The 20,731-nt window shown below is 43.6% G+C and overlaps 1 protein-coding gene across 1 annotated transcript in view; it reads right to left on the reverse strand.

Moving 5' to 3' along the window:
• LOC124757432 (tubulin alpha-3 chain-like) overlaps window positions 1-20,731 on the reverse strand; it is a 70,849-nt gene that overhangs the window by 33,304 nt on the left and 16,814 nt on the right. Inside the window, exon 3 of the mRNA XM_047249065.1 lies at window positions 7,813-7,983. Coding sequence (XP_047105021.1) covers window positions 7,813-7,983 — 171 coding nt within the window. The remainder of the gene's footprint in view (window positions 1-7,812; window positions 7,984-20,731) is intronic.

A 20,731-nucleotide genomic window follows, 5' to 3' on the forward strand; every position in this document is an offset into this window, starting at 1 on the left:
GACATTGTTGTTGGATCATAACAGCGCTTATAATAATCCAGGAGGAGCAGGACTGTCATGCCTCACAGAGAATGACTAGAGAACTCTGATACATATTAGATCTAACATTAGGGAAGTATTTCATCTACACTGAAAACTTTTCTGTGCAAATCAAGATTCCTGTCCGCAGATTGTACTATGGTTGCTTTTTATATTTTTTTATTTAATGGAAATAATATTATTGAATTCATTTTATTAGCCTATTTTGTAAAAATGGATTGGTTTTATTGTAGTTGATTTGTAAAATAAGTGACTATGAAATTTTTTATGTTTATTGAAGTACATTTTATGTATTGTACCTCTCGTATTAGAGTTTACCTAAATCTTACTATTTTTTTATTTACCTCAATATAGGTTGGTTTATAATTCGTAGTTAATATAATTATTTGTAGAAATTAAATGTTAAACATATTCAAGGTATTTTATTTCTTAAGATGAAAACAATTTTTATACTAAATTTTGTTTTACTGAATCTTTAAGTTTAAATATTAACTTATTTCTTCTTTAGGTGATAACATCTGAAGGTACATTAACCTATAATACATATTTAATATTCGGCTTTGAATGAGCTATAGATTACATTTTTGTTCAATATTTTTAATTTTGATTTTATAATTATTTTAGTTTTCCATTAAGAAAATAAATTTAATTTAGTAATTTTTGCAAAAATTATAAAATTGGTGCTGCTTCCCACAAAATATCCGCTCCTACACAGCCTAGTCGCCCAAAGAAGTCGCATTTGCTGTGACAAACAGTAGTTTTGACAGTGCGACGATTGCGAGTATTGCAGACCAATACTATTCTCCAGAATAAAATTTTCAATCTGCAGTTGAGTTTGCGCTGATACGAAACTTTCTGGCAAGTTAAAACTCGGGACCGCGGTTCGAACTCGGGACCTTTGCCTTTCTCGGGCAAGTGCGCTATCGACGGAGCTCGCGAAGCACGATACAACTCGCCCTTTCCTCTCACAGCTTTACTTCAGCCAGGAGCTCGTCTGTTGCCTTCCATATTGTGATGGCGGGTAGCGAGTCGTGCTTGGGTAGCTCAGTTGATAAGCACTTGCCCGCCGAAAGCAAAGACCTTCTCAATAGCAGGAACTCGATTCTGGATTAACTTTCGGTATTGTATTAGAGAACTGAATAACATCTACGGTTTCAGGAGACAGTTAACGAAATATCTACTAAAGCAACAATATGGATTGTCATTGTCTTTGTACACACTTGTTACACTTGTACATCCTTGTTCAGAACCAGATCTTCCTTCATTACCAGTATTCTTAGCTCTCCAATCTCCTTAAATTTCCTTACCGCAGAATTCGTTGTCAGAAAACCTCTATTTTTACACCCATAAATCATTTTTATATTTGTTGTTGTTGTGGTCTTCAGTCTTGAGACCGGTTTGATGCAGCTCTCCGTGCTACTCTATACTATGCAAGCTTCTTCATCTCTCAGTACCTACTGCAACCTACATCCTTCTGAATCTGCTTAGTGTATTCATCTCTTGGTCTCCCTCTACGATTTTTACCCTCCACGCTGCCCACCAATACTAAATTTACGATCCCTTGATGCCTCAGAACATGTCCTACCAACCGATCCCTTCTTCTGGTCAAGTTGTGCCACAAACTTCTCTTCTTCCCAATCCTATTCAATACATCCTCATTAGTTATGTGATCTAACCATGTAATCTTCAGCATTCTTCTGTAGCACCACATTTCGAAAGCTTCTATTCTCTTCTTGTCCAAACTATTTATCGTCCATGTTTCACTTCCATACATGGCTACACTCCATACAAATACTTTCAGAAATGACTTCCTGACACTTAAATCTATACTCGATGTTAACAAATTTCTCTTCTTCAGAAAGGCTTTCCTTGCCATTGCCAGTCTACATTTTATATCCTCTCTACTTCGACCATCATCAGTTATTTTACTCCCTAAATAGCAAATCTCCTTTACTACTTTAAGTGTCTCATTTCCTAATCTAATTCCCTCAGCATCACCCGACTTAATTCGACTACATTCCATTATCCTCGTTTTGCTTTTGTCACTATTATTTTTATTATTATTCCGTCAAAAAATCTCAATACCAAAAAATAACTCATGTAGAGTAATGAAATTTCTGGAATACATTTGCCTAGTTAACACATTTTAGTAATTAACGTTGCAAGGTTACAGGTAAGAACGAGATAAGCCAGTGCAAATGCGAAATGTTAGTACATTAATAACCGTTGTAACCGCCAGAATGTTGGAGACAGTCATGAGAACGTGCATGCATTGTATTGTACAGGGGCTGGTGGAGCGGTTAATGCTGCTTGTGGATGACGCTGGATTTGTTGTACGACGATGTCCCATTGGTGCTCAGCTGCGGACAGATCTGGCGATCGAGCAGGCCATGGCAAAAACGCGACACTCTGTAGAGATTGTTGGGTTACAACAGCGGTATACGGGCGCGCGTCAACCAGTTGGAAAACACTCTCTGTAATGCTGATCACAAACAGCAACCAACAGCTCGAATCACCAGACTGGCGTACAGATTTGCAGTTAGGGTGTGTTGTATAGCCACGGGAGTGCTCCAAACCGTAACTCCAGGTATAGGCCGGCCGGGGTGGCCGAGCGGTTCTAGGCACTACAGTCTGGAACCGCGCGACCGCTACGGTTCGAATCCTGCCTAGGGCCTGGATGTGTGTGCCGTCCTTAGGTTAGTTAGGTTTAAGTAGCTCTAAGTTCTAGGGGACTGATGACCTCAGAAGTTAAGTCCCATAGCGTTCAGAGCCATTTTAACCAGGTATAGGTCCAGAGCGTCTAATACGCAAACAGGTTGGTTACAGACCCTCAACTGGCCTCCTCCTAACCCGCACATGGCCTTCACTGGCACGGAGGCAGAACCGTCTTTCATCAGAAAACACAGCATACCTCCACCTTGCCCTCCGCCGAGGTCGCAAATAGAGGTGGTTTCGGATCAGTGGAATGAACGCTGCATGGCGTCTGGCACGGAGATGTCCTTGAAGTAACTGATTTGAAACAGTTTGTTATGTCACTTTGGTGCCAACTGCTGCTCAAACTGCTGTTGCAGATACAGCAGGATGCGCCAGGGCATGGTCTCCCCTTGGTAGTGTCACGTGGCCGCCCGGAGCTCGGTCTTCCCGTGAACACCGCTGCCAGCAATCATGTACAGTGGCTACATTCCTGACAAGTCTTTCTGCGATAGCGCAGAAGGAACATCCAGCTTCTCGTAGCCCTATTATACGACCTAGTTCAAACTCAGTGAGATGTTAATAATGGCATCTTTGTCGCCTTAAAGGCATTACTGACTAAGATCAACAACGTCCAATCTCAAAGTTAACTATAGCAAGCCCGATTTACATCTTCATAAAGGTGCAACCAGTGCCACTCTTGTGCGATTGGCGCTAAATTTGAATAGATATCATCTTTTTGATGTAAAAATACGCTTACCAACTTTCGTTTATGTCGCACAACTCCTTCTTGCTGTTGCGATTTTTTTTTTCGTCAGTGTGTTATCACTATTAGTGGCAGCAGCAGCAGAAGTACTGCTAGTATTAACTTTATTACTTCATAGTCAGTATTATTTACACACATATCACTATTGATAGTCAAATCGTTTTAATACTATTTGTCATGTTAAAATTGTTTTTTCTTAAGTATCTGTGATGCAAGAAAGGTACTGTATGTGTGAAACGCTTGTCCGATCTAAGAAAGGACCATAGATCAAAACTCTTCTCAACACTGCTTTTCACCAGACGTTTAGAACAGGTCTAGTTTCTCACAGAAATGGCATTTCTTGCCACTACTACAATGCTGGTTGCTTCAAATGGCTCTGAGCACTATGGGACTTAACATCTCAGGTCATCAGTCCCCTAGAACTTAGAACTACTTAAACCTAACTAACCTAAGGACAGCACACGAATCCATGCCCCAGGCAGGATTCGAACCTGCGACCGCAGCGTCGCGGGGTTCCAGACTGAAGCGCCTAGAACCGCTCGGCCACAGCGGCCGGCACTGCACTGCTGTTTCGAAGTGATAGATAATATGTATTCCTTGGGCAAACACTGCTACATTTATTTTCATATGCAACTATGGACATCAGAACGAAATATGCTGCTACTGTACTGTGGTGAGTTCATGTGCATCTCTTAACCATTTTAGAAAGCTGAGGATAAACAGGACGACCCAGTGGCCTTCTCTCCGGTTCGCCAGATTTCATCATCATTTGTATTTCTCTTGTGGAGCTATACAAAGAGCTTAATTTACGTTTGAAAAATTATATGCAGGAAACAGGAATGCACTAATGTTGTTTCTGTTATTTTACGTATAATATCAGCCGGAATAACTGTTTAGTACCAACAGCATTTGCTTTCGGTGTCACAAAAAGCAGCAAATGATGATCGTGATCTGGGAAAACATACTCACCAAGTGTGAGCAAATATGATGTTGGGTAACGCCTGGTCTACGCTTGGGTGCGTGCTTTAGCCTCAAAACTTCACGTTCGAGGTAGTACCACGAAATCGTAAAAGTGACCTTACACCTTACAGACACCAGCACTCAAGCACAATTTTCACACTTGCTGTCTGTCTCCCAGTAGTAAAGTTTCGTTTGAATACTTTCTTTTTCTTGGATTGTTCTTGGTGTGTTCCGAATGCCGGGAAAAGTGTATCATTCCATTTTAAAAAACTTTTACGTATACAGACAGTTCATCTGTTCTGGGAATCGAGCATATCGACGAATTTTCCTTTTCGTGACATTAATACTGGCAAGATATAGGTCCCAAAGGATTCCAAAACTCTCTAGAATGTTTTAATTTCGAGTTTGAAGTCGGATAACAAATGAAAAATATTTTTGAATGTGATATGGTTACAAAGTAACGAATTTCTCATTTTTTTCTCTTTCTTTGTACTGTAAAACCTTTCTCCTTGCCAAATTTTATAATTATACGTCAACGGAAAGTACCCTAAAGGTGTTAACGATTGAGTTTGCGAGTATCAAAATATGTAACATAAGTGGCCGTATGTTTTGATTGCACTGACTTAGAAGCTTTATATTTATACATTGGCATGGGACCATACACCTTAATATGCGATATACAGTTAAACTTAATACGTTTACCCGCCCCTAAGAAAAAGGGATGTTAACACACGAACGAACAGACAGACAGTCTGATAAGAAATAACAATTTTTTTCATGTAATATAATTATGAATTAACAATTTTCAGATTTGTTTGCTTTGGTTATACTGTGAAACCTTCCTTAATGAAAAATTTCATGATTCTTGGTCAACGGGAAGTACACTGTAGGTTTTGATGAGGGAGTTTGCGAGTGCCAAAATATGTGACATAAATGGTCGTATCTTTTGATTGCACTGGCTTCACTTTTTTTACCTCAGCAAGAGGCCGTAGACGTTAATATGTGACATGAATTTCAACTTCACACGTCTACCCATTCCTCAGAAAAAGGCTTTTGAAATGTCGGACAGACAGACAGACGGACGGACAACAACGTGATCCTACAAGGGTTCCGTTTTTAACGACTGAGGTACCAAATCCTAAAAAAGTACTTGTTTGAATATTTATAGTGATAGAAGAGACAACAATATTACATGCCCGATTTCGCACTGTTATTTTCAGAAAATCTTGTTTCGATATCTTGAGCTGCTGACGAAATTAAAGAGGCACAACTTTCAGGTGATTCTCGAATAAGTTTTGGCCCGTTACGGATATTTGCAATGTTTTTCCACCTAGACAGATGTTGACAATGGGCTGATGGAACGAAGTCCAGGCTCCATTTTTTTTTAATGGGCGTAATACATTGGGGTCCAAAATTAAAGCAACAAACTGGTATTTGTGTCTAATTCACGATATAATCTTACAAACTGTCAACAGATGTCGTTACGATCGTGTTCTGCACGGAAGATGGCATTCTGATCAATGGACAACCACGCCAGCAATGACGTCAGGGCATCTATCAAGCGGGGTAGTGTTTGCGGGGTAATGCCACATCCACAGTCGCTGTGTACACAGTCACATACGGTGCAGTATGGCACAAAAAAGACGCCTTCAAACTCTCTGCTTTGGAGAGCCATAGGAATATGTGGACCGATGGCTTAACGTGAATCGTTCTGTTGTTCCTCGGATGAGGTGACAGTTTATAGAGACCGAAACTGTATCTTGGAGACCAGAACAGGGCCGATCACGCGTGACATAAGAAAGAGTGGACCGTTATTTGGCTGTAAGGGCACAGCGGTACCGCCTTACTACTGCACTGCAACTGCCATCTGTCCTCGCACCATCCCCTGGATGTGTTGTATAGAGGCAAACGGTGTACGGAAAGCTTCAGCAGAGTGGCCTCTATTGTTGGAGGTCTGCTGTCTGTTTACCTCGGGCGTGTCTTCACGGAAGGGAACGTTTAGAGAGGAGCCGTCAACAGGCCATCTGGACGGTCGAACGATGGGCCAATGTTCTTTCCTCAGATGAGTCCCAATTTGGTCTGCGGAGTGATTCTCGACGGATTCGAATCTGGAGGGCACGTGGGACACGATTTCGGGACCAAAACAGCGTGGAAAGAGACCGATATCGAGGAGGATCCCTAATGGTGTGTGCAGGGATTATGTTGACCATCGGTCACCTCTTCTTGAAATAGTACGGCTGAACCACCAAGATTTAACTGTCGTCGGTTCCGTGAGGAGACATTGGGATCTCATGTGCGATTGTTGCGAGGTGTTGTGGGCACGGACTTGGTGTTGATGGACGATAATGCTCGGCCTCATAGATCACAGATGGTCGATGTTTTTTGGAAGCGGAAGATATTGCACGAATGGCGTGGACTGCTCGCTTTCCCGTTTTGAATCTCATAGAGCATGTCCGGGGTGCACTAGGGAGACGGATTGCATCACGTCAGCATTCACCAACCACTCTCCAAGACTTGTGAGCAGTTCAACAGCAGCCGGCTGGTGTGACCGTGCGGTTCTAGGAGCTTCAGTCTGGAACCGCCTGACCGCTACGGTTGCAGGTTCGAATCCTGCCTCGGGCATGGATGTGTGTGATGTCCTTAGGTTAGTTAGGTTTAAGTAGTTCTACGTTCTAGGGGACTGATGACCACAGATCTTTAAGTCCCATAGTGCTTAGAGCCATTTGAACCAAGTTCAGCAGGAAGAATGGGCGTTATTGGCTCAACATGAGATTGATGACATCATTCACAGCATGTTCCGTCACTGTCAGGCTTGTATTGCTGCCAGAGGTGGTCACATCACTTACTGAGCACATTAACCAGTTGTCAGAATGTGTGCACAAATCCGTTAAGCTGAAAAAAACGAAGAAGATTTTTGTCTACCGCTATGCATGTAGCAATTGTTTGCGTTCTGCGTTCTTTACGTTGTTTCTACTTTACTATCACATATTTATACTATTTTGTGGCAAAATAAACGCAACCATGCAAAATTCCCGTTTGTTCCTTTGCTTTTGAACACCAGTGTATTTTTCGCAACAGAGTAAGGGAAGTGTTTGAGACAGACAGACCTGTATTACTACTTCGCAGGACTGACAAGGATTTACTGAGTACAAACACATTGAACGTTGAGATTTTGGTGCTGCTGTTGGCCCGATTTGAATAGTGCGGGGCCCATAAGTTTATGCCACCCCCCGCCGTCGAGGCGTCAGGCATAATGCGTTAGGCTTTCGAGAGATTTAAACATGGCGTAATCCTTCGGACTGCGCGCCATTCAAACGGACGTAACGACGGCAGAAAAATAGCCGCGGGAGGCTGACCTGTGCTATTAAGCGGTTGACGTTGGTGTAGGTGGGCCGCGGCACGTCCAGGAACCTCGCGCAGATGTCGTACAGCGCCTCGTTGTCCAGAAGGAAGTTGCAGTCCTCGAACTCGAGCGAGCCGTGCATTGTGAAAACTGCGTTGTACGGCTCCACTATTGTGGGCGACAACTGTAAAGAAACCATCAGGTCTGTTACTGAATGTGACTAGCTGCAAAAAATGACATTTGCTTCTGGGCGTACTCGTCGACATTTCTTTGCCCGGCTAGAAGGTGCTCGTACGATTCAAACCAGGCTGTGGCTCATTCTCGGCAGTAAAGGATGCAGAACCAAAAGTTGTGGATTCCCCTCTGTCATTTCCGCCCATGTTGCTTTCCACAGCCTATCGTAATTTTCTTAATTTATTTTCTCCAATGAAAATTAAACAAGTTACTGTAAACTCGAGAGCCAAAGTATGAAAATCCTTAAATTCAGCGGCGAGTTGCACGACTACGTGATGTAGTGTTGCACAGCAGCAATGAGTAGTCTTGCGAGAAGGAAACAGGACGAAAAAAACTTGGACCAAGAAAGTAGTAAATGGTTTAACAGGAAATAGAAACACGAATCTCACACGACTGTCAGAAAGAATGGTAACAAGTAAAATAATAAAAATAAAATTAGAAAAGTACTGATGATACTAATGCCCATAGCAAGACTGACTTTCGATTCATGTATAATCCGACGTCGTCGATCGTTCTGCACCGGCTGTGGAAGTACGTATGATAATAGTAATGCACTAGACTCTCGCTAATCCGGCCCTCAGTAGTCCGGCCTCTCGGTAATCCGGCGCACATCCAAAAACACGTGCACAATGAATTATCATGCGCAGCATTACTCAGTTAAACAATGCTTCATATACTGTATTTGAAATTGTAGCTCTCCTTACAGTTCGGAAACACGTTACGTTAGACGTCAAGCAGAAACGCGAAATTTTAGGTAAATTGCTGCTGAGTTCATTGTTGGACGAGCAACCATTTATGACATCAAAAAGAAAGAAGATGTTATTCGACAGTACTCAACGCAAATGGATAGTGAGTTGGGAAAAGCGGAAGGTTATGCGAAAGAGTGAGAATGAAGAACTGGACCTAGCTGTTCATAGATGGTTCATACAACAACGCAGTAAAGGAATTCCAGTCAATGGCCGATTATAAAGGAAAAGCAGCTGCATTTAACAAACAACTTGGCGGTAGAAGCATTTGATAGAGGCAACGAGCGAAGGTTGGCTTAGAAACTGGCAAAAACGACATGGCATTCGGCAGCTGACAGTCACCGGGGAAAGTCGCTCAGCTAACGATAAGGATGCTGATGAGTTTGCAAGCAAGATACGGAAGATAATAGAGGAAAAAGATTTAACTGCTAATGCCTTGTATAATGCTGATGAAACAAGACTTTTTTACGAGATGCTTCCTTCAAAAGCATTAACTGTCAAGAACGAGAAGATAACTCGTGGTTAGAAGCAACAGAAACAGCGCGTAACATTAATTGCGTTTTGTAACGCGAGTGGGAGTCATAAACTACCGCTCATGGTGACTGGAAAATCCCAACATCCACATTGTTTTCAACACACAGTATTGCGCTCACACGAAAGCGTGGATGGACTGACAAATATTCTCTCGGTGGTTCGATGAAACATTTGTACCAACAGTGAGAAAAGAGCTAAAGAAGAGAAAGCTTCCACTGAAAGCTTTCCTTGTAATTGACAATGCTCCCAGTCATCCTTCAGATGTTTCTCTAAAGTCGGATGGTATACATGTCCTAATTCAGTCCATGGACCAGGGAATTTTGGAATCAATTAAATGTCATTATCGACATTCACTTCTCGTCTCCTTGCTGAACGAAAGTGAAAGCGGCTCTATCGAGACTATGCAGAAGGCGTGGAAAGCAATTAACATACGTGATCTTGTTTTCCAAGCAGCCGGAGCAAGGGATAAAGTGGAGAGCGCTACCATAATGAAGAGCTGGAGAAAACTGTGGCCATGCATTGATGCCGAGTTGGATCCAGTAGTGAGTGACAGCGATGAGCCAGTAAATTTGGAATTATCAATTACAGTACTTTGTACCCTGTCATGTTCCACAACCTTCCAGGAGGAGAAGCAATTGATGATGAAGATGTTACTAAGTGGCTGAATGAGGAAAACTCTGATACGGACCAAACTTTAACAGATGAAGAAATAATCAAAAGCATGCAAGAAAACAATGATGATAGTGATGAAGAAGAGGACACAGGAGGAGAGAGCATGAAGATTTCTCACACTGCTGGTGCTGAAGCTTCCGAGGTCATCCTGGAGTACATTATGCAACAACCAAATACATGCAGTACCGATGTAATGCTTGTAAAGCAGTTGCGTGATAAAGTATGCCACCGTCGAGTATCATCATTGCGACAGTTAAAAATTAGGGACATGTTTCATAGTGAGTGATACGACTGTATAATTATGTACAGTATACACCCAAGGACTAAGTTTCCTTTGAAAATTAATGTATTTTTGGATTTAATAAAGTATATCCTCTATGTTTTAAAATTGTATCCTTCGGCTTAGCAAAGTACAGTACACTATATCCCCTATGTTTTCAAAATAAATAAAAAACAACATAAATGAATAAAAAACTTTCAGACACCCAATAATCCGGCACTTCCGTTAATCCGGCACCCATATGTGCCAGGAATGGCCGGATTAGCAAGAATCTAGTGTACTATACAACTTGACATCATTACGTTTCTCTAGATTTTACATTTTATTATATTGTGTCTTGGCAGTTACCCACGCTTCATGATTATCCAGAATAATTCCTTCAACAATTAAATAATATAGTTTTCTTAAATGTCTTTTCTGATCAACTAACTCTATCAGTTTTTGTACTGTACGTAGTTCCTTAACTAGATCAGTTATGTCCTTCTCACAATGAAGTTCTCTATTATATGTTCAGCTTAGATATTTAAGTTTCTCACTGCCCTTTATAATATTTCTGTTAACGTCTAGATGATGCGCTTCATATAATACAAAACGATGTTTTCTCAAATCCTACTGCAAATTCCACTCATCTGAACCATTCGCCAAGCTTACTCATCGTTCAGTTGCTATTTTACGTATCCGTTGCTATAATTAACCGCTAACCTAGAAAGGCGCGAATGATCAGCCGGTACCGTCGTCGCTAACATAACGTCGGCCAATGTACATTATTACGAGAAACAAATTGTGAATGAGGCTGGAGAGAGATATTAGAAATCGTTTCGTTGTTTCAAATTATCCAGAAAATCTGTTCCCATTTTTCACAGAGGTCAGTGGGTGCATATGCAACTCACCATTTTTAACAGCTGTTCGCTGTTGGTCTGGAGAACATTCTGGACAATTCGAGCGAGTGATTTGGCCACCCTGTTCGCCCGACGTGAATCCGTTTGAACATTTATGGGACATAATCGAGAGCTCAGTTAGTGCACAAAAACCTGCACCGGCAACACTTTCGCAATCACGGACGGCTATAGAGGCAATATTTCCGCAGAGGACTTTTAACGACTTGTTGAGTCCAGGCCACGTTGAATTGTTGTACTACCCCGGGCGATAACAGGTCCGACGCGATATGACTTTCGTCACCTCAGAGCATAGATCCTCACCGCGCAGCGCAGAGTATATAGTTCCTGCTCTAGTTCGCAGTTACAAAACACAGTCCAATTTTGCACGACGAATCCCGAACACTCTCAGACCGCAGTATATTCCATTCGTATTTGTTATTGAGCACAGTTGTGAAATTCAGTACGTTGTGGCAATATTAGTCTATGTTTGACATATAAAATTAAACCGTTGATTTTAAAAGATAGAGTGGAGCATTGGTTTAAAGGTGTTTCAACAAAATCTTGCAGCGAAATTTCAAAGGCAGTGTGGCCGGAAGATGCGACATCGACCCAAAGATCTTCGATCAGTACTACGAGTATCAAGAAGGTGATGTAAATACATCAAAGCACCTTGGTTTCAAGCAGTGAAGTATCTGACGGCTAACTAAAGGTGGAAAAAAAGAAAGTATAACGAATCTTTCATCAATCTCGGATTTGTTAGTTCTAAAGGCTCACTTCTCTGCTTGTTATGGGGCAGTCTTATGACTCAGTGAAGTGAGTGAGTTTCATAAGGGGCAGTCAAATGCAAGCGAAACGGATGAAAAAAGCAAGTAAACTGTTTACTACTTTGAAAGTAACCGCCATAACCGTTTATACGTTTACCCCACTGTGAGACAAGACTGTCAGTGCTCTGCTAAAAAAGTGTTTGCGGTTGCCTACAGAGCCATGACTGTGCCCAAGCGTGCACCTCTTCGTTCACAACAAATTGACGGCCACGAATGTCTTTCTTTATGGCTCCAACAATATGGAAATCGCATGGGGAGAGATCGGGACTGTATGGAGGATGCGCAAGTGCTTCCCAGCGAAACTTCTGCAGCGTACTCGAAACAACCTTGCCAATGGGTGGGACCGCTCACATCTATTCAACAAAGCATCGACCGCCTTGTGTCACAGTGGGGTAAATGTATTAATAGTTATGGCAATTACTTTCAAAGTAATAAACAGTTTACTTACTTTTTCCATTTGTCTCATTTGATGCCCCTCATATCTTCACTCTATCATAGCACAATCTATCCCTATACTCCAAACACAGAGATGATTTCTTTGTATATACGACACAAGCAGAATATAGTGTCACTGCGTTGCAAATAGTTGTTCCGTACAGCACCACTGTGTTTAAAGCATACAGCCGCTTACGTTGTCTCGAGTTACTTCTGTTCTAATGAGGCGTGTATAATTTATGGAAGTTAGTGTAAAGAACTAACAGGTCGGACTGAAAAACGCAGAGCTAGACAGATAATGTTTGCGTAGTGAAAGAAAAAGTAATATGGACATTGATAATGGTAATGCATCTGATTAAGTGAACGGTCGTAATATTAATAGGTGAACGTCAAAAATTGAAGAACCGATTTTTAAAATTAATTATACAAGGAGACCAATACATTATATATAATTCGAAAGGTACTTTGCCATGCAGGTGGACTAAAAAATCATGTGTTTATATAGCCATTAAGAGCAGTAAAAACAAGTGGACGTACACTCCTGAGGAAAGAGAAAACGTTTCCTTTGTCCTTCGCATTGCTACCAACTTCTTTGGTTGAAGTGTACTTCCTAGGCTAGTAGGTTTTCTATTTCCAATATTAATTTTGTGCAATGCGTACGCTTTTATGAAAGCCAATAGGATGGTCATTTTGCCTCTATCAAATGCTTCTTCGTAATCAATAAAAGCAAGGTGTGTCTCAATGTGTGTAACTAAAAACCATTACGTCGCCTGTTCAAGGTAGACCCATTCTAAACACAGGTTATTCTTCAAATAACATGGTCTTTACCGCATTTTCCAGTTTTGTGCTAAATATTTTTATTCGTAGCCTAAAACAAACATAGGATCCGTATAATAACGGAAGTCAGAAGTCATTCTTATTCAAAATGAAGAAACTAAAAATTACGAGCTTTTTTTCAAATCTTCTGGTAACGGCCGCAAATGACCCCAAAGATACTCTTACAGAAAAGTAAGCGAAATAATGACACCAATATACAACGCTATTTACAGACTTGATTTTCGCTGCTGACATCATCATCGACCTAGCAATTGTCACGTGGTAGCTGCCCGGTATGGTTGTGTTACTGCAAATGAACCAAATAAACATGAACGTCCCTAGAATGAGATTCCACGAAACGTTGTTACTTGTCAGTTCCACCACAGAACATGATTGGTACGCAGGGCACAAGTTGGCAGCACTTCAATTATCGATGTTCACTGATTGCAGATTTTAATTATTGGAAGAGAAGGTATCATCAGAGTTACAAATGAAACATCTAGTTCGTTTTACCACTCTTAACGGCTACGTACACACATGATGTTATCTTTGTGCACATCTATGGCAAAGAGCCTTTCGAATTACGTAAGTTTCATTGGCCTCCTTGTATAGTTAATATTATAAATCGGTACTTCAATTTTCGTGTTCACGTATTAATATTATGATACAATTTAATAATCTTTCAGATCTGTAAATGTCAGTAAAATCAGTACATAAACTTAATGTTTTTTGTCAACAATGCTTGGAGTGAATTTTGAAAGTCAGTTATCGTGATCACGTTTCAAATGATGTGGTGAGGAGTGATCTACGCAGCCTGCACATAATCGTTATTGGAAGAATACTGAAGCTTGCAGAGTATGTTCTACACATGAGTAATGGAAGAACGCACGAAGCAAAGTTATTATGGAAACCAACGGATCGATACAGAAATAGAGGAAGAGTTCAAAATTGTTAAGGCTTTCGTGGCCACTTGTTGACAAACTGCCTATTGGCTTCTGTCTCGGGTTCTTCGGCCGACGTTCATCTAATGATTTTTCTGACGTTTCGCCAGCACGAGTGGCTGGCATTGTCAAAGCTTCACCCACCATTGCCGGTGGTGAACTGGAGGCGAGCTCGCGGCCGCAGACTATATGTACCTGGCGCGCCAACGTCCGAGGGCTTCTCCGCGGTCATTTCCGGTGCGGTTCTCCTCTTGCTACCATCGACGGTCGTTCGCTGCAGCACGGGAAGCCAGGATCCGTTTACCTTAAGGCTTTCCTCTTTCTTGTTGAAACTGTTCGCGTGTTTTTGGATTTCTACAGCTTCTCTGAACAAGCGCGTGTGATAGTGCTTCTCTACAGCCAGAACTTCCGTGTCGGCGAATTTTATTACGTGGTCGGACTCATTCAGTGCGTGCTCTGCCACAGCCTATTTCTCCACCTGCCCCAACCTGCAATGTCGCTTATGCTCTTTGATCCCGGTGTTAATTGATCGTCCAGTCATTCCGACATAAGCTTTTCCGCATGTGCATGGTATACGGTATATTCCTGACATTGCAAGTGGGTCTCTTTTCTCCTTCGCCGATCTAAGACACTCTTTGATCTTCCTTGTCGGTTTGAAAATAGTCTTTACGCCGTGTTTGCGCAATATACGGCCGATTCTGTCCGTCACTCTGGGAATGTATGGCAGAAAGGCCGTACCCGACATTTCTTTTTTTGGTTCCTTACTTCGCCGAGTGTTTGGCTCTGTTACACTTCTAATATAATTTGTGGAGTACCCATTGCTCCTCAGAACAGTTTCCAGGTGTTGCATTTCTCGTTTGAGGTGTTGCGGCTCACATATTCGTCCTGCTCTCGTTACGAGCGTACTAATCATGCCTCTTTTCTGGCTCGGGTGGTGGTTTGACAGTTTGTGCAGGTATCGGTCCGTGTGTGTCGGTTTTCGATACACGCTGTGTCCCAGGTTTTCGCCGTCCCTTGTGACCAGCACATCTAGAAATGGCAGTTTCTTGTCCTTTTCTACTTCCATGGTAAATGTTAAGTTGGCATGGAGGCTGTTCAAGTGTCTCAGGAATTCACCGAGCTGTTCTTCACCATGGCTCCAGACCACGAAAGTATCATCGACGTACCCGTACCACACCTTAGGTTTGCAAGTCGCCTAGTCCAGTGCCTGTGCTTCGATCTGTTCCATGAAGAAGTTGGCCACCACTGGACTGAGAAGACTACCCATGGCGACGCCCTCCAGCTGTTCGTAGATATCGCCATTCCACGTGAAATAGCTCGTGGTGAGACATGCATGGAAGAGCTTTTTGATGTCTTGCGGGAACATGGAACCGATGTGCTCCAGAGCGTCACTGAGTGGCACTTTCATAAATAACGAAACAACATCAAAACTGACCAGGATGTCGTTTGGCGCAAGTTTCAGTTTCTTCAGCTTCTCAATGAAATGTCCTGAGTCCTTAATGTATGTGTCGGTCTTCCCCACGTGTGGCTGGAGCAGAGAGGCCAAGTGTTTCGCCAGTTTATACGTTGGTGAGCCAGGAGCGCTAACGATCGGTCTCAGTGGAACGTTGTTCTTATGGATCTTGGGTAATCCATACAGCCGAGGTGGTAGGGCTTCTGTGTTGCGCATGTTTCTCTGTATGTCCGCCGGCAGAGAAGACGCCTTGATTAATCGATTCGTATTCCGAGTGATACGCTGCGTCGGATCCTTGTGTTGACTCATTGTGCCTCCAGAATGAGAATATCGCCCAGGCAATTCCACGAAAACATTCCCCGGACTATAACTCTTCTTCCTCCGGCCTAGAACCATCGGACGATTGTTACAAGGTGTTTGCTTTGAGACGTTTCACGTCACACGCACCAACAGCCATATTTACGATGGAGGATAAAACGCGATTCATCTGAAAAGGCCACCTGTCGTCATTCGATAGGCATCCAGTTGCGTTCTTCGCCAATGAACAGATGTCAGCATTGGTGCATGAACCAGGCACTTGCTGCGAAGGCCCAGAAGCAGCAACGTTAACTGAACAGTCGTCGAGGAGACACTTTTTGTAGCCCTTTGCTTCATCTGGGCGGTCAGTTGTTCAGCAATTGCAAATCTGTTCGCCCGTACACATTTCCGCACCCGTCGTTCGCCCCTGTCATCTATGGCCAGTGATGCAGCATAGATGTATCGGCGCCGGTTTTGGATAGCGTCATGTTGCCATGAACAGTATACTTTCACCATGACGGCACGCGAACAGTTTACAAACTTAGCCGTTTCGGAAATGGTTTCAACATTGGCCCGAAAGCCAATGGTCATACCCTCTTGGACGTCCGCATTGCGAAAACGATTGCACTGCTTTCCGCGTCCCGCTCAGCCCGCCCCCCCCCTCTCCCCCCCCTCCCCCCTCCCCCCTCCCCCCAGACACGGTTTATACACTGGAGAGCCAAAGAAACTGGTACACCTGCCTAATGTCTGGAGAGGTGCTGGAGGGAATAGACACCATGAATCCTGGAGGCCTGTCCATAAATCCGTAAGAGTACGAGGGGGTGGAGGTCTCTTCTGAATAGAGGGTTGCATGGAATCCCAGATATGCTCAATAATGTTCATGCCTGGGGAGTTTGGAGGTCAGCGGAAGTGTTTAAACTCAGAAGAGTGTTCTTGAAGCCACTTGTAGCAATTTTGGACGTGTGGGTTGTCGCACTGTCCTGCTGCAATTGCCCAAGTTCGTCGAAATTCGCAATGGACATGAATGAATGCAGGTGATCAGACAGGATGCTTACGTGTCACCTGTCAGAATCGTTTCTAGACGTACGAGGTGTCCGATATCACTCCAACTGCATACACCCCACACCATTGCAGAGCCCCCACCAGCTTGAATAGTCCCCTGCTGACATGCAGGGTCTTTGGATTCATGAGATTGCCTCCATACCCGTACATGTCCATCCGCTCGATGGAGTTTGAAACTAGACTCGTCCGACTAAGCAACATGTTTCCAGTCATCAACAGTTCAATGTCTGTGTTGAGGGGCCCAGGTGAGGCGAAAAGCTTTGTGTTGTGCAGTCATGAAAGGTACACCAGTGAGCCTTCAGCTCCGAAAGCCCATATCGATGATGTTTCGTTGAATGCTTCTCACGTTGACACTTGTTGATGCCACAGCATTAAAATCTGCAGGCAATTTGCACAAGGGTGTACTTCTGCCACGTTGAATGATTCTCTTCAGTCGTCATTGGTCCCGTTCTTGCAGGACCTTTTTCCGGTCGCAGCGATGTCGGAGATTTGATGTTTTAACGGATTCCTGATATTCACGGTACACTCGTGAAATGGTTGTAAGGGAATATCCCCACTTCATCGCTACCTCGGAGATGCTATGTCTCATCGCTCGTGCGCTGACTAACACCACGTTCAGTCTCAGTTAAATCTTGATAACCTGCCATTATAGCAGCAGTAATCGATTTAACAACTGCGCCAGATACTTAGTGTCTTATATAGACGTTGTCGACAGCAGCGCCGTATTCTGCCTGTTTATATATACCTGAATTTGAATACGCATGCCTCTAACAGTTTCTTTGGCGCTTCAGTGTATATCCCACACTGCTAGTGCTGCCACCTGCCATCTGTGAATGGTTATTGCACGTTCACGTTGAACATAAGTGTTGGTCAGATTAATGTTGTCGCTGCAGTGAAAGAAAAGAAGATGCTAGTGAATAATTAGATAGCTTTATCGAAAGAAATAGAAACATATGTTATTTTGTTGCTCTCTTATTGATTGTGACTGGCACAGAGCATAATGTATGGTGACCAATTCTTTTTTTCTTCTTTCTTTCACTGGTGCCATGTCCCACGCTGACGCAGGGTCGGCATTGTTAGAAACGGATTTGGCAAGGTTAGTGGAAGGGATGGCTGGATGCCCTTCCTGCCTCCACCCCGTAACCCCCGAGACGGAATTAGTGTACCCCTGCTGTCTGCGTCTGGTGTAATTCATAGAATAGTGCGAACGTGTTCAGATGTCTGCGAGTCGTGTAGCTGAGGCGGAACGTGGGGAACAGCCTGGTATGTACCTAAAAACCACATCCAGGCTGGCCGGGACACCGACTGACGTCGGTAATCCGCTGGGCGGATTCGATCGGGGACCCGTGCGCCTACTCGAGTCCAGGAAGCAGCGCATTAGCGCTCTCGGCTAACCTGGCAGGTGTATCGTGGCCAATCTTAATTTAAATCTTACTTTATTGGCCAGGCGACGAGCTACAGATCATTAAACGGACAAGGGAGACAGCGATATGCTCTACACTAAGCAAACATGAGCTAACAACACCATAGCTACCATGTCCTAGTTTCGCCATTGCTCTTTGCAAGTTGAAGGAGGAGTACTCATAGAAACAAGAAGTGACAGGAACGTTAGTTCTGTCAGAAGTGATAGATTTACATTTAGATGGATACTCTGCAAATTACAGTTAAGTGCCTGGCAGAGGACTCATCGAACCACCTTCACAATAAGTCTCTATTATTCCACTCTCGAACAGCGCGTGGAAAAAAATACGAACAGCTATAGCTTTCCATGAGGGCTCTGATTTCCCTTATTTTATTATGACGACAATTTCTCCCTATGTAGGTCGGCGTTAGTAAAATATTTTCGCATTCGGAGAAGAAAGTTGGTGACTGAAATTTCGTGAAAAGATCCCGTCACAACGATAAACGCCTTTGTTTTAATTATGTCCACCGCAAATCCTGTACCGTGTCAGTGACACTCTCTCCTCTATTTCTCGATAATACAAAACATGCTGCTCTTCTTTCAACTTTCTCGACATATTCCGGGAATCCTATCTGGTAAGGATCGCACGCCGCACAGCAGTATTCCAAAAGTGGACGGACAAGTGTAGTGCCTGTTGCATCTTCTAGGTGTTCTGACAAGGAATCGCAGTCTTTGGTTCGCCTTTCGCACAACATTTTATATGCGTCCTTTCCAATTTAAATGGCCGTAATCGTACTTCCTAAGTACACTGCTGGCCACCGTAAATGCAACACCCTGAAGGAATCATCCGAATCAAGTGAAATTTACACCATGGGTTTGCAGCGATGAGATATGCAACTGATTAGAATTTCAGCGCAGACGCACATCACGCGCGCCTGTGGCGCCACCTCATAGCACCATTTAAGGCTTGGCGATTTCGACGAGTGTACGTTCGGCACGTGTGTTTACCTTGTGGTTGTTTCACAAGACGATCAGTTATGCCTCGTAGACAACAGCGAACATCTTTTGATCAAGTATCCGAGTTCGACAGAGGAAGGATAGTGGCTTACCGAGATTGTGGATTATCATACAGAGAAATCGCTAGTCGTGTTGGACGAAACCAAACAACTGTAATGCGGATATGTGACCGTTGGATGCAGGAGGGTACGACGGACCGACGTGGTCGATCGCATTCACCTCGGTGCACCACTGCACGTGCTGATAGGCAAATTGTGCGCATGGCCGTGACGGATCGCTCAGTGACATCCCGAACCATAGCACAGCACATTGCGTCTGTAACGCATCATCCAGTGTCTGCGCGTACCATTCGACGCCGTTTACAGCAGAGTGGTCTGTCCGCAAGACGTCCATTGCTTCGTCTACCATTGACGCAGAACCACAGACGTCTCCGTCGCCAATGGTGTGATGACAGACGGATGTGGACGGCAGAATGGAATGACGTTGTCTTTACTGACGAGGTATGCTTCTGTCTGCAGCACCACGATGGTCGGATTCGAGTGTGGAGACACCGTGGAGAGAGGATGCTGGACAGCTGCATTATGCACCGCCACACTGGTCTTGCACCGGGTATTATGGTACGGGGCGGTATTGGATATTACTCTCGCACGCCTCTAGTACGCATTGCCGGTACTTTAAATAGCCGGCGCTACATATCCGAGGTGCTGGAGCCAGTTGTCCTTCCTTACCTTCAGGGCTCTGCCACAGCCATATTTCAACAGGATAATGCGCGACCCCACGTGGCACGCATTGTCCAAAGGTTCTTCGTCAATAACCAGATTGAATTGCTTCCCTGGCCGGTTCGCTCTCCGGATCTTTCGCCGATAGAAAACATGTGGTCCATGGTTGCTCAACGAGTGACCCAGATTACATCCCCAGCTGCCACACCAGATGCTCTTTGGCAACGTGTGGAAGCTGCTTGGGCTGCTGTACCCCAGGAACACATCCAACGTCTCTTTGACTCAATGCCGAGACGTGTGGCAGCGGTGATCTCCAACAATGGCGGCTACTCTGGCTACTGATTCTGGCAGGAACCACATGTCACGGACGTCTGTAAACGTAATCATTTGATACTTGGTCAACATGTTATCTACAAAATAAATCTTGTTGTGCTACCTCTTGTCTTTCTTGGTGTTGCATTTACGGTGGCCAGCAGTGTATTTAGTTCACTTTACGGGTTTTAGATTTGATTTATAATGTAACCGACGTTCAGTGCATTCCTTTTAGTAATCACGTGGCATCCTCACACTTTTCATTATTTAGCGTCAAATGCCAATTTAGGACCACAAAGATACCTTTTCT

Source organism: Schistocerca piceifrons, chromosome 1 (genome assembly GCF_021461385.2).
Source record: "Schistocerca piceifrons isolate TAMUIC-IGC-003096 chromosome 1, iqSchPice1.1, whole genome shotgun sequence".
NCBI classification, from domain to species: Eukaryota; Metazoa; Arthropoda; class Insecta; order Orthoptera; family Acrididae; genus Schistocerca; species Schistocerca piceifrons.